At 34.7% G+C, this 16,865-nt stretch overlaps 1 protein-coding gene across 1 annotated transcript in view; it reads left to right on the forward strand.

Annotated features, from left to right (window-relative positions):
* TAF2 (TATA-box binding protein associated factor 2) overlaps window positions 1–16,865 on the forward strand; it is a 56,793-nt gene that overhangs the window by 16,276 nt on the left and 23,652 nt on the right. Inside the window, exons 10-17 of the mRNA XM_083823778.1 lie at window positions 4,455–4,590; window positions 6,140–6,294; window positions 7,882–7,996; window positions 8,096–8,205; window positions 8,839–8,904; window positions 10,282–10,534; window positions 13,962–14,102; window positions 15,440–15,550. Coding sequence (XP_083679904.1) covers window positions 4,455–4,590; window positions 6,140–6,294; window positions 7,882–7,996; window positions 8,096–8,205; window positions 8,839–8,904; window positions 10,282–10,534; window positions 13,962–14,102; window positions 15,440–15,550 — 1,087 coding nt within the window. The remainder of the gene's footprint in view (window positions 1–4,454; window positions 4,591–6,139; window positions 6,295–7,881; window positions 7,997–8,095; window positions 8,206–8,838; window positions 8,905–10,281; window positions 10,535–13,961; window positions 14,103–15,439; window positions 15,551–16,865) is intronic.

The raw sequence follows: 16,865 nt of genomic DNA on the forward strand, positions 1-16,865 counted from the left end.
GGCTGAAGAACTGCAGCTGCCCAAGGCATCTATTACCAGTCTCATAAAGTACATCTTGAGTATATTGGGTCACTGTTGTTTTATTTTTCTTTCGCTTTAAATCCTGAAGGGAATAAAGTACAATGAATGTTTTTAATACTGTTACGAAACTGCTTTTTAGTAAGAGGATGAGAGTGAAGATGGAGCCAGAATTTTGGCCTGAGCTATTTATAGCGTGGTTAGTAATTTTTAGGCTTTTTAAGGTATTATCAGTTTTCTTTTTCTTTGCTGTTTTTGTGTCCACTGTCAGTTACTACCTTGCAATCTTGCACGAAATTTGTCTTATCAATTGGGGGGAAAAAAGTATTAGATCAGTTGTCTATGAAGCACCACTGATAACTGTGAAGTGGCTGAGTTGGTATTTTCATTAGGAACTGTAGCTTCAGTAGTGCTAGCTTAGGAATATTCTCCTTACCTGTTTTGTGGTACTCCTGTACTACCCACTCAATAGCGTTGGTCAAAATTGGAAATTTTGGAGATTGGAAAGCACTACCAGAAGCCAGATCAGTAAGTTGGTCCAGGTGTCAGTGACACATTTTTGTCGTGTTTTCCTTATCTTGGATAAATTAATCTAGTTGTGACAAAACCTTACAAACAGGTGCTCTTTGGAAACCCATGAGCAGCACGTGCAAAACAGGTTGAGAATGTGCAGATGGAGTGGCAGAATATATCAGCTCAAGTTCTTACTGCAGCAGAAGCCCCCCTGTTATGAAAACCTGACCTAAATTGTCTGCAGCAGTGGTTCTCTTACTTCTGAGTACAAATCCTGTTGTGTTTTTTTTCAATTCAAAATGAAAACTCTGCATTTAAGATTGAACCAAGTATACAGAAAACCCACTTAAATATGAGTAATGATCCGGTTTAGGGAGAAGAAGAAAGAAGAAAATGTTTTTTCAAATCAGGAATAGGAGACATTGGCCAGTTTCCCAGCCAGGTGAATCCTCAACAACTGCTCGTGATGGATTTTGATTTAGTTCACTGTCCTTTTTCAAAGCCATGAAGCAGACAAGTACCTAGGTGGTCTTATTGCATATACCTCTGAAAAGCAAGTCACAGCTAATAGCATCAATTTTAGGTATCACATTGGTCATGATGTCCCTTTTTTCATTCTTTTTCTGAAGGAAAATGTGGGGTAATGAGTTAGGTCTTGGCAGTCTTTTTAATTGGCAGCGTTACAATTTGGCAGCATATTCCCTCACAGAGAAACTAAATCTAGACTAATAGGATCAGAATAAACTAGGGAAAAAGGCTACATTAATATAAATGCACTATAAGAAAAGTTACTTTGTAAGTGTTAATTTTAGTATTTAATTGTATTTAAACTAGAACTGGAGCCAAATAATGGACCAATTCCTGTTTAATCCCCTTAAATGTATGTTTCCTCTGTGTGATGTATCGTTAGACATTGTCTTCCCATGTGTATTTTGCTGCTTCTCTCTATTATGGCTTGATAATCGTAACATCACTTAAATATAAATTACAACTTGCTGTTTCTTATAGATTGCAAAGTTTCCTTGTACATAAATTAAATATGTGTTCCTGACTCTGGGGAATGGTTCGTATTCTGGGAGGATATTTTCATAATGGTGATGTTTAGAGCATTTTTCTTTAACATATATTTTGCATTTCTTCATTCTGGTTGTTATGATAAGGTTTCCTGCCAAGCATATTTGCATTAAAGTAGTCCCAATTCATAATAATATGAAGAAAAATTAGGTTGGATAACAATCTAATTTTCACCTGAATTAAAATACGGAAAGAAATCATTGGAAAAAAAGTAACTTTTCAGATGAATTAATTTGTGTACAGAACAGCTATCACAAATTCTTTGTTTATGTATGTACTGCAATACAAACGCTGCTCTCTAGAGTTTTGATTTTTTGAGGAAAAAATCCCGGAGCCTGGGAAAATGAAGGAACGGAAATTGCAGGTTAACTGCTGAATGGGTTGAAGCTTCAAAGTGAAGTGTTGTGCTTGTTACCTCTTCATTTTGTGTTCTTGCATTTTTGGTTTTCTTCAGTCTTTGATTGTGGTGGTACCACCCTGCTGTAAAAAAATTAGAAGCCTCAAGAAGTGTATGTAGATGTATTTCAAGTGGAAGAAGCAGATTGACAGGTTTGCACTGAATGACTGGATTGTGCTCAAGAGCATGAGGGTTATAAATTTCCATGGAAGAGCTACTAGCTCACTTTTCACTTTGACAAAGGTCCTAGGCCCATATTGCTAATTTGAATTCTTATTTCTTGCCAATCCAGTAACAGCTTTAAAAGTCTAACAGTTAAAGAAAAATACAATGGGAAGAAATGTATTAAAACTGAATGAACTACAAAACGCAGCTCTCAAATGCAATCAACCTGGTCTCGTTTGATTTGCAGTTAAATAATGTAACCAGTGCCGAAATCAATCAACGCTTAGTGAATTTAAGAAGGCCAAGAATGTGGCTCCTGGCTTGGTTATAATTTTTAAGAAAAGAATTTTACCAAAGTCAATCAAGTGTATAATTTGAAGCTGGATAAATAGTTTTATACTGAGACCAAATTATTATATAATGTCTGAGCCACAACCTCAGTTCCATTCTTGCATTTCAGTTTCATGGCTGCTAACCCTTCCTTACCCTAGAATACAGAAGTGTCCAAAATAACAGGACGGTTTTGATAAGGGAGACTTCAGTAATTGCTAACCAACAAGAAACAGCAAGTAGTAAAGTTAAGTATGTTCTTATCCATATAGTCAGTATACCTGAAAAGGATATTGCTTAAATTTAGAAAATCTTTTCTTTTTGTATCATAAGATGTTTATAGAGATGTTCACGAGTAAAGTTAAGGGAATCTCCCAGTAAATAAAAGAATAGGAAAAGAATGCTGAGGTGTTATGGCTATCTTGGTCCTTGCTGTCTTCTGAAATCTTAAGAATTGCAGACAAGAAACCAAGTACTGGTCTTTTTTGTTGTTTAGAAAGCTTCCTAATGCCATACGCCTTCCAAGTGCATGGAAAGGCTAGTCAAAAATATTTTTTAATAGGTCTGTGAACTTTCTGGAAGATACATCTCTTTCTGAGACAGCTGGCATAAAAGATCAGGATTATACCTCTTGTCTTTGATAGTCACAATTCAGGAATTATTTCATTCTGTCTTGCAATGTCTTCTAAAGTCTTTGGACAAATCTCTTGCCTCACCCATCTTGAAATGGTTCAGTTAGGTTATCTATAAGTGAGAATCCCAGGAAAATCCCATTTTGAACCCTGGAGTTTTATGTGGTTGGTGTTTGCTATGGCACAGTGGCTAATTTGTCATTCTCCACCAACCCTAATAAAATGAGTCTGGATTTCTGTTTCTTAAGAAGTTGGCCTGACATGGTGTGGGCCCTTTTTTTTTTTTAAGGTATTTGTTATTAGTTCATGGGAAAAAAAATAATCAAGTGTGAAGAAGAAAAGAAGAACTAAAAGAAAAAAACAAAGCACAACACAATACAGTTTCCACAGCCCTGGTTCATCACTAAAATAAACTCAGAATTATCTTCTCAAATAATTGAAAAAGGGCAAAAAGGTCTTATTTTTCTAGGGAGATGCAGTATTAAAGTTACTTTTCCATTTTGAAACTGGGCTAAAGTTTGGAAAGTTCATGTTCTGAAGTGTGAAACTTTAATTTTATAGTGCATCAAAATTAGGTCATATGGTGCTTTACTGCTGTACAGCCACTAAAGGTATCCAGAAATTAGTCCTGTTTGAAAAAAATTTCAGGTTGTCTGTGTCTGTCTTCTGATGTGGAATGAAATTAGACTGTTTTAAATGTTTTGCTTATAGACACAAAGGGTATGTGTGAAGGAGCGCCACAGGAAGTTATGGAAATAGCGTGGCAGTGGTAGCATGATGCTCTGCATAGTCTGCCTTGATGTGATAGATAATTTAGAAGGCATCTATTTGCCAAACTATTGAAAGCATAAATTTGCTAACTAAAATTAAATGTGATGACTCAGGGGAATTGATCGTGAAAGTCTTTTTTTAATCTTAAAACTCCTACTTTCTTTAATTGCAAAAGTTATTTGCTTAAATGTAAAATATTAACTATGTACAAGCACTTAAAAGTGGAAGTGGAGCAGGGAGCATGCAATTTGAGTAATTTCCAAACTCAAGTCATAGATTCCCTTCTCTTTTTTTCACTGCTACCAGTCTTTTCGAGAAGTTACTGTGCAGCACGTATTACCTGTCTTTATTCTCTATACAGTACTTGCTGTATTCCAGCTATGTGCACCCCAGTAACCTTTGTGCGTGGTCATTTGAAATGTCATAATTTACATCTTTAAAGCAGTAGAAGAGGTCCTAATGTTGGTGTGCCTATAATCTTAGTTAAGTTATGTTTTAGTTTTCATTCCATAAAATGCAAAACAAATTTTGTTTTTTTTATTTTTATTTTTCAGCCCTGCATCACACTTACACTTTTCTATCAAACACCCTCATACACTGTCCTGGGAGTATTACACTATGTTCCAGTGTAAAGCACATCTTGTTATGAGACTGATTGAGAACAGGATCAGCATGGAGTTCATGTTACAGGTAGGTAATTAAATGTTTATGTGGCGTATAGACAGCTTTGTATTTATTTGTGTGGAGTATAGGCAGCTTTATATTATTTGCAAATAGAAATTTGCAATTTCTATTCATAAAATGGAGTTAAGAAAGAGCAAATCAGCTTTTCATATGATTCCATTTATATTTTAAGTAGTAGTTTAAACAGTGTGGAACAAACATAAAATGTTGATCATTGCGTTAGGATAAGGTTAGTTGTTATTGTTAAACATAACTAGTAATGTTTTTATATACGCCTTATTCTTTGTAATATTAGGCTGTTTCATTGCTTTGAGTAAATGACTGGTTATCAACACTGAGAACCTGTTTTACTAGTAGTTTTGCTGCCATAACTAGTGTCACCATGAGCTAATGTAGTCAGATATTAATAATGAAAGTAAAGAGAATCTGGCTTCTGTTCTTTCCACTGCATGACATTTTCAGTGCTAGAGGGAGCATAGATCTTTATATTAGAAGAAACAGTTGAATTGGAGATTGTCATTTTATTTTGAAATATTAAACTTCTGCAGAATTGTAGTTTTTTTAAATGTTTTGTGACATGCCTTAAAAAGATAAGGTGCTATAAAGAAACACCAAACTAGAAACTAGGTGATACTTCTTCCTTTCAGCATCAGATTCCTGGTTTTTAAAGATAACATGTATGTGGATGTGCTAAAACTTATAAGCAGCTGCTGTCAGGTTGAAAATACAGCAGATTTAAAGCTTCCATTAAATAAATTTTAATTATTCTTTGCATTTTTTTAAAGGGATAACTAGAAAGGTAAACAGAGAACCTCATGACTTCTGTTTCTAAAAAGCGGATTTATTTAGTGATCTGTTTTACTATAGTTAATTTTAAAGCTTATGGACTTATAAGGGATTTTGTGTAAGACTATGGTAAGGAAGTATGCGAAGTGTTGGCTAAAGTTAGAAAAGAAAAGAAAGGGTATACTTGTAACTCCTAAAAAGCTGGTTATTTGAAAAAGCTCAGGTAAAAAAGTGATTTTAAAGTACTTTGCTAACCTCTGCGTTTTATAATTTGGTAAATAAAGGCCACATGCACTTTCAGTGACTAACGTCATAAATTGCTTGGTTTTTGAAGCGTAGTTCATTAGAGATGCGTAGAACTGGAAAATGGCTACAAAAAATGTTTTGGTACGCTTTATGTTCATCTCTATTTGTGAAAAAGCTGCTTAAGTTCTACCTGCAGCCATTATGAGCAAAGATGACATTTTTAGTTTATTTTTGTTAAAACACACTTCATGTTATGAAGCTGGGGGTTCACCTCTTTTCTCAGCATCATGCATAGTTTACCTCAAGTAAAGACGCATTCATGTCTGCAAATGACAATTTCTGATACGGACAAGCAAATAATTTTCTGAAATATTTTTATTTTGAAAGACTTTTTTTGAAGTCAGTCATCAAGGAATGAGTTTACTGGCCTTTAGTTAGAGTTCGGTTGCAACTAATCAGGAAAGAAAGGCTTCTTTTGTATGTTGAAGTGCTTAATGAAAGTAATAACTTTTTATCATTTTAGGTTTTCAACAAGTTGTTGAGTCTGGCCAGCACTGCTTCATCTCAGAAGTTCCAGTCACACATGTGGAGTCAGATGTTGGTTTCCACATCTGGGTTTTTGAAATCTATCTCAAATGTCTCTGGCAAAGACATCCAACCTTTAATAAAGCAGTGGGTGTATCCTTTTTATTCTTGGTTTGGATTGTTAATATGGAGAATGAATTTGTTTTTTAATTGGCACTACTAAAGGAATGTGAAGAAAGATACTTCATGTCTTTGCTTTAAACATTTAAGTACATTATTCTTTGAATTAGAAATAGATGTGAGTCACAGGTTCATAGTCCTTTTATAGTCATTTAGAGTATGCTAGCTCTTTTGGGTGTTCTTTACCAGAAGGAATTGCTGCGATTTTAAGTTTTATTTTGCAGGAAGCACAAAAACTCTGGTGGAATTCAAGGCCAAATTACACTAAAGGAATTCCAGAGGACACTGCCCATAGAAATATGCTGAAGTCTGACATGGAAAATGCTATAGTCTGGTGCATTTTTAGATGTGATTTCCAGTAAATCACCATGGAATGTGTAACCTAAAGCACGGATTGATGGTTTAAAATAAACTAGTATTTAACAGCTTGGTAGCTTGTGTTAGTGTTAGACCTTCAGGTCTAGCTCAAATAAAAATTTGAGTGTTGATGCTTCAAATTTCAGTGATATTAATCAAGAAATAGGGTTTCTTGTTTTGGATTGATGTGAGGGTAAATTTAAATTTGCTTCATTTAACAGGTTTAATTGGTAGTTTTAATTAGTGACTGCAGGTTAAAACAGTACAGGACTAAGTTTTACCCGATGGCAATGTCACGGACCTTTATGAAGGCAACCACCATGAACAGAACCAGTCTGTCTGAGGTATCTATTTAGCCAAATGCATGTATTTGGGGAGAGGAGTTTTGTGTGATAGGAAGTCTGCTTGAAACTGGCAGCTCTCCCCTTAAATGTCAGGACATTAAAGAACAGGTTTTCTTTTCTTGCTTTTGCCATATGTCATCAGACACTTATTGGGAGCATGCCCTAGCCTAAAATACGTTTTCCTAGTGTTGTAGTTTTATTATAAATAAACTGTAGTAATGGATGTCAAAATAATAATGAATGCTGAAGCTATTCACAGAACAGTTTACCTGAAGTTATTGCCTGTGATAAAATTTGGAGTGAGATAATTATTTTTTATTGGTCACATAGTGTCGTTTCATATGTATGTGAACTATTCTGTATACATCTGAACAACACGTGCAATGACTCATTTTTGAAAATCTGCAATAAAATAATTAAGTGCAGCACAGGTAGAAAACAGAAGGTCGCTATGTTTTCCTCTTAATTTGGTTTACCTGAAGTGTGTATTAAAACAAGTCATATGGAATTTACTAAAGATTTACTCAGTAACTTTCTCTGAGAGCATGTCAGGGACATTAGAATGTGGTAGGGTCCAGTGTAGTTTTTCGTGATGAATTCTTTCTTCCTAGATAATTTTCACTGTACTCCCTTTTTTTTTTTTTTCCTTTGTACATGAATGTACATTAAAGTACTGTTTAAAGAAAAAAAATGGAAATTCTTACGAAGGAACATGTTTTCATTTCCTGATTTTCTTGGGATAGGAGATTTTAGAGTTAAAAAAGCATAAAGCAAGTGTAAAAAGTGAGTGAAAACCTTGAGAGTTATGTTTGTTTATAGTTGCTGCATTGTGCCGCAGAATTCCTATACTGCTTTGTAGAGATCAGAGTGGAGTGGTCAAATTTTACGGCAGCTTTGCATTTAATAGAAAACGGAATGTCTTGGAATTGGAAATAAAACAAGACTACACATCTCCTGGGACTCAGAAATATGTGGTAAGGCCAATTTTCCATATTTTACCTACGCATATAAGTGTGATGTGAGCATTAACGAGCATTATTTTTAATGCTAATAACAATCTTTTGAACTTTAAGGGTCCTCTTAAAGTGACAGTGCAAGAACTTGATGGATCATTTAACCATACATTGCAGATTGAAGAAAATAGTCTTAAGCATGATATACCTTGCCATTCTAAAAGCAGAAGGTAAGACTTAAAAATATATAAACTGCAAGCATTTTTTACTGTGGATACGTGAAAATGCATAGGGCATTGATAATAAATACATGCTTTTAAAATTTTATAACTACATCTTGTTGATCTTATTGAATAAGATTTACCTGTGATGTAAGGGGAGAAGAAAGAATTTACTACGGTTTGTGAACGGCAAGAAACCTTACATTTTGTATGCAGCTCTGAATAAAGATCTTAAATTTTGTATAAAGTTTTATAGAGAAGTTTGTTTGTATAGGAGAACAAGTTGAATGAAGGCTCCAGCTTCATCAGATTTTTCATAAAGGCTTTGAATGAGTTTTCTCACCAAGGGGGAAGACTAAAGAAAGGCAAGAAAAGAATCTCAAGTGAGGGTATATGAATTGAAGCATGTACATAGTTTTTGTTTTCTGTTAGAGTCCCCAGTGGTTTCTTTTCTGAATAAAACTAAGCACAGCTCAACTTTGATTTTTTAAATTTTTTTTTTCCTGAGTGAGCATTGGTTTTTGGTTTGGTAAATTACTTTAGCAAACTTTATCTTCATTTTTAAGCATACCTTAGCTAGTAGGATGATTTTTGAAATACCTACCTTTATTTTCTTTTTTTCTCTTTTTTTTTTTTTAACAGAAATAAGAAAAAAAAGATTCCACTGATGAATGGAGAAGAGGTGGACATGGACCTTTCTGCTATGGAGTAAGTTGGCTGCAGTTTCTCGGTGTGACACTGAGCCATATTACCTTTATTTGAAGCATGTTTCTTTTTTTAAGAATTTGATAGTAGATTTGGACTTCATTATATGGCTGGCAGATTTCAAGACAAAAGTCAGCATTTTTTGTTGGACCTCGATGAAGACCATTTAACTTAGCACTAAGATAAAGAACTTCTTGAAACCTATGGTTAATTTAAAAATAATTCTTTTAGATTACAAATGAACGTTGAAATACTTCATACTGAAAAGAATATATTAGGGTGTTAAGCTCTATGGAAGCAACCTCTTGCTCAGAGTAAATACTCATTTTACCCTCCTTGAGCTGGAGCTGGTGTTGCTCTCAGAAAGGTGTTCATAGGTGTTGGTACTTTGCTTGCTGATGAAAGTAAATGATCTTTTCTTGAAAACTAGATGGTGTCTCATTGTAGAAGGATAGTTTGCTTTAAAGCGTTGGAGATTACTAGTAAATTAAACCTTATCTAAAAATGCCCAGAAATAATTTTATAGAGGGGATATAGTCATTGAGCATATTATATTATAATTTCTGTATAATTTCTGTATAATTTCTGTAATTTCTGTATAATTTCTGTTATAATTTCTGTATTAACAGACATGAATAAATGATTTTTAGATTGTTTTTAGGAGCATTTAGCATCTAGCTCCTATTTGTGCTTGCTGTTCCCACAAATGACTCGTGCCATAATGGTGCTGTCTGAATACTAAGTATAAAACACTTCCTTGTGTAGAATACAATTGAGTATTTTCATCTTCGGGACTAAAACTTTAATCCTGCATGATGATACTTTTGCTTTTATGATTGTTTGTCCTGACAGTTCTGTGCAATTGCATGGTTACCCATGTCAGCTTTCAACACAATAGCATGTTTGTGTTTGTAAAGTATTTTCATGTCTATTGATGAAAGCCAGTACATAAAGCTTTAGGTGGTTACCATGGGATTCTCTTTGATTTTTTTTTTTCTGGTAGACTGCAAGTGTAGAAGGTCATAAAGTATGCTTCTCAGCCATGACAGTTATGGTACCTGAGGAAGAAGATTTTGAGTGTACTGAGATTATACAGTAGTTTACCATGAACTCACATCTGTTGTGTAAAAACAGTGAAACTACTGCTTTCACTGACATTTAAGTGTCTTGGGCAGATTGCCCTGAAAGGTTGTAGAGTTGCCATCCTAGGAGCAGGAGCCTGGATCAGATGACTTTCAAAAGTCCCTTCTAACTTAAATTCATGTATGGTTCTTGGACTCTAAATACTTCAAACATAACTCATAACAAGTCAGAACATCTTTTTGATTTCTAGAGTCTTGAAATGCTGTAAACTATTAATGTTTCTCATGTCTGTCTTAGTGCTGATTCCCCTTTGCTCTGGATAAGAATAGACCCTGATATGTCAGTACTGAGGAAGGTAGAATTTGAACAGTCTGATTTCATGTGGCAGTATCAGCTTCGATATGAGCGAGATGTGGTTGCACAAGAAGAAGCCATTCTGGCATTGGAAAAGTTCCCCACGCCAGCATCACGGCTTGCACTCACTGATATACTAGAACAGGAACAGTGCTTCTACCGAGTGAGAATGCTGGCCTGCTTCTGCCTTGCAAAGGTGAGGTTGTGTGGATGGGAATAAGGAAAGAAATGTGCTAGACATTGTGAACATTTGAAAATGTGTCAAAACTCACCACAGTTCTTAAATTGGCTTGATATTTAGCCTCTTAAAAGGGTTTGCCAAGTATTTTTAACTTGACTGATTTGAAAGGAAAGCTGTATTATTTTAGTCTGTAAATGGAGACTGCAGAAGGCTTTCATAATTGTCAAAATTGAGATGTCAGACATGAAAACCACAAGGGATTTTTCCAGATTTCATTAAGTGGCAGAAATAAAAGACTTTTGTTCATTTTTTTCAGAGCCAAAATTCATTTTTTTTATTTTACTGGGAAGTTCCTTGGCTTCTCTGAGAAATTTGAAGTTTCAAAATTCATCTATCTGTCTAATGTGAATTCAGATTACTGCTGTATATTGTTTCAAGTTGAATAGGGGCACAAAGTAAATAGTGTTGGTCTCTAATTAAATATTCAAAAGCCAGGTCATTGCCATTAAAAGAGAAGGTATTTTTTGTTTAGACACAAAGTTAACATTAAGAATTAAACATAGAGATCCTGATAAAACAACTGGATGGAAACACAAAAGAGTAAGAAATTTTGAGAAGGCATGTTACTGACATACTTTACATAAAGGCATGTTACTGGCAGTTTGTAGAAGTTGAATTATTGGCATATAGCTTCATCTCTGCTGGCTACCTGTTAAGAGTAATTCAGTGCCTGTACAGAAATATACCCTTTGGGCATATTTTGAAAATCAAAATACAAGAAATGCTTGTGATGGTGTATTGTAATATTACGAAACACTGATACAATGCTGCCAGAGTATGTGCTAGGAGCAATACTGCCGCTACCTGACTTAAAATATGTGTATTTCATAATGAATTTATTTGGAATAGTTAAAAGTAAAGGTGGCTTCCACAGGTGAATGTTAAAAGAGCAGTTGTTAACAATGTTGAAATGTATTTTTTTTGTTCTTTGAATTCACAGGTAGTTGGGTTGTAGATAACCATAACTAGTTTTTTTTTGGTTGTATTTATATGAAATTGTATTTAAAAAAATCTGAGATCTAGAGATAAGATGGTTGACTCAGAAAATAATTACAAATCTATGTGAAAAGTGTGTTTGTGTTATTAAATCAAGGTGAAGGGGTATGGAAGGACGTGGTTGTAGATATGTTTACCCATGCTACCTAGGAGAAAAGTGTAATATATTCTATTAATGGTTCCAACATCAGGCTGTTAGTAAGAATCACTTCCTATTAACTTTGTTTAATTTTCACAGCTTGTAAATATTCAAGATTTGTAGACTTTATTGGAAAAAGTCAAGTCCTCCATGTTTTGTTAGTGGGAGGGTTATTTTGTGTTAATTTGCACCTTCTGGCTGGATAGTGGTTATTTAGGTGAAACGTTCTTGGTGTACGTACATGGATACAGAAAAAGTGATAGTGTAATAAATTCAGTTTTAAAATTGCATTTTCTAATGTATGACTTGTAAAACAGCACTTCAGTCAAGTATTCATGTAAAATATTAAATCCTCATTAATGAATAGATGCCCGTGTGCATGTGCAAATACACACACAGACCACTGAGAAGTTCATGGCAAATGACCCTACAGAGAAATGAGAAAATAATAATGTTATGATACTAAGTCCTGGGAGCAGCCAGGCTGATTTTCAGTCTATAGGTTTGGGTCTACTGCCGTGCCGGTGATGTTCTGTAAGGTTTAAAAAACAAACAAACAAAAAAAAAAAACCTTCGCCATCAGAAAAAAAATCAAAACAATGAGGAGTTTTACAGCTGTGCGTTTTAGTTATATCTTAGGTCAAATAAGTTGCCAGTTTTTATGAGATACGAATCGATAGATGCAGAAATAGAGTATACCTTTTCAAGTAAAATTAATGCAAGAGAGGTTTCCTGCCTTATGGTAAGGAGAATTTGCAAATATATTTGAGACTGTGTAAATTGTCAATAGAATAAATAGAAAACTTGGATTCTGTCAGTATTTAAAGAGGAATTTACACGAGTCGGACCACATTGTAACACCAAAAAATACTGAAAAGATGATGATTTTACTACTTTTGATTTAACTTGAAAATAACATTCTTCATCTATAGAAGTTGCAAAATGAAATATTTAAAATGATTAAAAAAAAAAAAACTTGTACCCCAATTGTAATGAATTGTGGATACCTTGTAAATGCAGTAGTCTCTTGTAATGTTTTGGAGTGCATTTTGTTACACTGCTACATAAATTTCACATTTTCAGTTCTAAGTTCTTCATGGTTTTTGAGTAGCCTTTAGGATTAAACTTCGTTTGTAGGAAAACTTGTTAAGTATGTTACACAAAAACCTATACCTGCATGTATAGTTAGAAGACTTCTTTTACTGCAAAAGTCTAGTCTGACTGCGCTATTTTCTCCCTTTAACTTTGCTTTGAAGGCTGACTTAAAAGGAAAATGTCTTTCAATAATAAAGCCCACATCTTACGTAAAAGAGGTGGTAAAATGAATTGCTACCCATCTTTAAGTAGCTTCTATCTTTTCTTTCTCTTACTGCATATGTAATAGTCTTTGGAATAAGGTAAACTAATTTAGAAGGAGATAATCACAGTCAATTTCATTTGTGTGAAAATGGTATTTTCCTTAGTTTGTGGAAGGTCTGTAACACTGGAACATCCAAAATTTTAGGGTGTGTTGGCCCCAGTTGTTAATAAACACTCAGACTCAGATATTCTTCTCTGCACGCTTACATTGTTCCATGCAACAAATATATAGAATCCCTAGGGTGCTGGAAAGGCAGAAAGACAGTTTTGTCCTTGCAGAACCTTGCTTCCTTACACCAAAACAGATCATAGCAATAAATTTGTCACTCTGCAGTCTTGTTGTGAATTAAGGTTATTTGAGGAATATTCTATCCTTCGTTCTGTGAAGATTAAAGCTCAGAGATAGCTGACTTGCCTTTCGCTTTAGGGGTGGTCTTTTAGTCTTAGGGTGGTTGAGACCTAGTTAAAGTCTAGGCTGAGGTTACTGGCAGGGTAAATTGGGGAAGTTGGTATTGTAAAAGCCTCTTCCATCGCTGGCTTCTGTAGAGTCAGAAAACTTGGCTTAATAAACACAGAATATTTGCCTAAAATATAAAAGAGAAAATAATTAAGAACAGAAGCTTATCACGGAAAGGTAATGAGTTGCTGACATCTTCCAAGTGAAACAATTTTATGAAAACTTACCTTTAATGTAGACAGGATGTATTGGGGATGGCAGAGAAAACTTAGCTAACGTAATACGTTGTTGAAAATAGGTACGTATTTGAAGGGCAGTATATTTTTGGCAATTACTCTCTTTTTATTATGGGAAATTTGCATTTCTTTACAGCCAACCCGAACTTACAGTGGTGATGTTAATGTGACTTGCCTTTCCTCCTAATTATATAGATTGCAAATTCCATGGTAAGTACATGGACAGGACCACCAGCCATGAAGTCACTCTTTACCCGAATGTTTTGCTGTAAGACTTGTCCAAACATTGTGAAGACCAACAACTTCATGAACTTTCAAAGCTACTTCCTGCAGAAGGTAAAATTTATTTTTCCACTGAACTTTTTAAATTAAATGTCAAAATACATAAATGTTCCTACAGATGACAACTGTAAGAATGTGAATAGCACAGTCCCATTTTACCCAGTCATTAAAAACCCCAAATAACTAGTTCTTTCTTATTTGGTATCTGTTTGTTTCATCTTTGTCAAAAAACACTTAACAAAACTCTAGCAATTTTTTTTCTGGGTAGCTGAAGTTAAATTAGCAATTCCTTCAGGAGAATGGAGTACATATAATGATTAGTTGTAAATATTCGTGAGCTCGTTCTTACATACAATTTATTGCACAATAACAAGGCTAATCATTTTTAGGTGAATTCATCAACCGTCTTCATTACTGGCATTGATTTTGTACTACAAATAAAATCTCTTAAACCTTATCTTAAATTGGTTGGCCTTTTAGTTGAAGGCACTACATAATCCTTCTTGCCCTCTCCTTTCCATTAGTTGTCAACATCATGTGTTGCTGCAGCTTGCTTTGATGACTTTTTTTTTTTTACTGGGACCTATAGTTGTTAGTTGTACAGTGAATAACAGTTAAAATAAATGCAAGTGGTTTTCTCTCAAGGTTTACTTTATAATTATTGGACGATTGAGTTACAGATCTCGTATTTCTGATTATGGAGAAAACCTAAATTTTATTTCTCTGTCCAAAATCGCATCATCCTTTTTACCGCCATGTTCGTTCTTGGACTGACTTTTCTGTTCTTCTGCTCTTTTTATCATTGTTCATCTTTTCCCACTAAATCTTTTGCATTTCTCCCTAAGACATTTAATCCCATGTCCCAGATTTATAGTGCAAGGGTAGGATTCCTGAATCTGTGTGAGTTGAGCCTAGAGAACTGCTTAGCTCATTCTAAAAGAAACATCTAGTGAGGTTAATAGCTATCTGGCTAATAATTCTTTAGGCTCCACTGACTCTTTTGGGTGTATACCTCTTGATGGTAATGGAAGCTTAGACATCAGGTTCACATGTAAGCGCCCAAATTAGGTGGCAGTTTCAGAATGAATTCCACCATCATTTTCTTTGCTTCACTATTTTCCAATTCTTACCTTTTAGACAGTGCCTTCAATTGAGTCGTTTCTTGCATATACAGCTTTTTCTGTCTGCTATAACTAATTATCGAGTAAAAATTGCATTGGTTTTGATCTGAAGATTGTGCAGCATATTGTATCTTTTTCAAAATGCATTTAAATAAAACTTCTTAGAGATTTGGTATTGCAAAAGTAATTGTTTATTTTAAGGGTGTAGCTCTTTTCAGGGCATAACTGTCCTTTCATTAACATAAGAATGATGTTAATTTTATTACACAGACTATGCCTGTTGCCATGGCCCTTCTGAGAGATGTTCACAACCTCTGTCCTAAGGAGGTTTTAATGTTTATTTTGGATTTGATCAAGTATAATGATAACAGAAAGAATAAGGTAAAGAATGTGTTTATTTTAATCTTTTTTTGTTTAAAAAAGTCTTAAAGTTAATAAACTATGTGATGTATTATGCCACTAATGTAAATACCTAGCAAGTAGAGTTGATAAAAGCTGATATACTAAACTAAACAGTAAATGTTACAGAAGATTCTCTAGCTGACATTTGTGGTGACATTTCTTGGATGTTTCTCTTGGAGGAAGCACTGTGCTTGTTGACTTACTAAGGACCTGCCTGTCTTCATTTGCGCACATGCTTTTCTTGATATTTTTTTTTCATTCAAAAGACCTGTTTTTTGAGAGAATGTGCGTGAAGGTTAACATTTTCTGAATAAATGTAGCATGCAAAGTTAAGCACTTGTTTCTACTTTGAGAAGATTGTCTGAAAGAGCAAGGAAATAATCTTGGTTTTTATGATGTATGGGATTCTGGGTTCTGAATAACAGCTCTGGCTTACAGAACTGAATGGTCTTCATGTAGTCAAATAACGGCTGAAACTGAATGTAATGTTTCATCACTAAACTGAAGTGCCTGAGTTGGAAGTGTCATCTGAAGTTACCTTCCCAAACAGAGCACCTCTGAAGCATGGTTAAAGGACCTTTAGGATCCTGAGATGATACAAGATTCCACTTCCCTAGCTTTAGAAGAAGACCACAGCAGCTAGGATCCTAACATAATCTTACAAATTAAATACTCAAAGCTTAGTGGAACAAATCTGAGGTCTCTTAAACCTCATTTTCTAGTGTGTAGAAACACTAACAAGACACTTGTTGAAGAGTACTGAAATAAGAGCATGATAGAAGGTGAAGTGGTAAAGAGATAATGTACACGCACGCCAGTAGTCACAGGACATACTGATTTGTATTAACATCTCTCTACCACTGAAGGAGAGATCCCACTTTGTTTTTCCACATGCCATTTGCAAACATGTATTTGATACCTTCTGCAGGATTTAACACTCTTTGGGTTTGTTTAGATGAAATTAACTAATATGCAACCCAGAACTTTTTTTCTGCTTTTATAGTTGTATTTCTACACTTTATGCTGTGCAGTAATCTGGTAAGACCAATAAGTGCCACAGTTAACACAAGGGAAGGGGTGAAACTGTGTGCCCAGGAAAAAGGAGCAAACGCAGAAGCAAGATTTTCCTTACTAAACAGCAGTGAGACATTAATTCACCTGAGAAGCTCTTGAAGTGGCTATCTAGATAAAACCTCTGATTTTTTTCAGAGGTGCCAAGCACCCATTAACCTTGGTAACCTTGCAACTGAATATAGAGACAGGTAGTTTAAAGCTTACACTTGGAAATAATGGC

Source organism: Anser anser, assembly GCF_964211835.1.
Source record: "Anser anser genome assembly, chromosome: 2".
Classification (NCBI taxonomy): Eukaryota; Metazoa; Chordata; class Aves; order Anseriformes; family Anatidae; genus Anser; species Anser anser.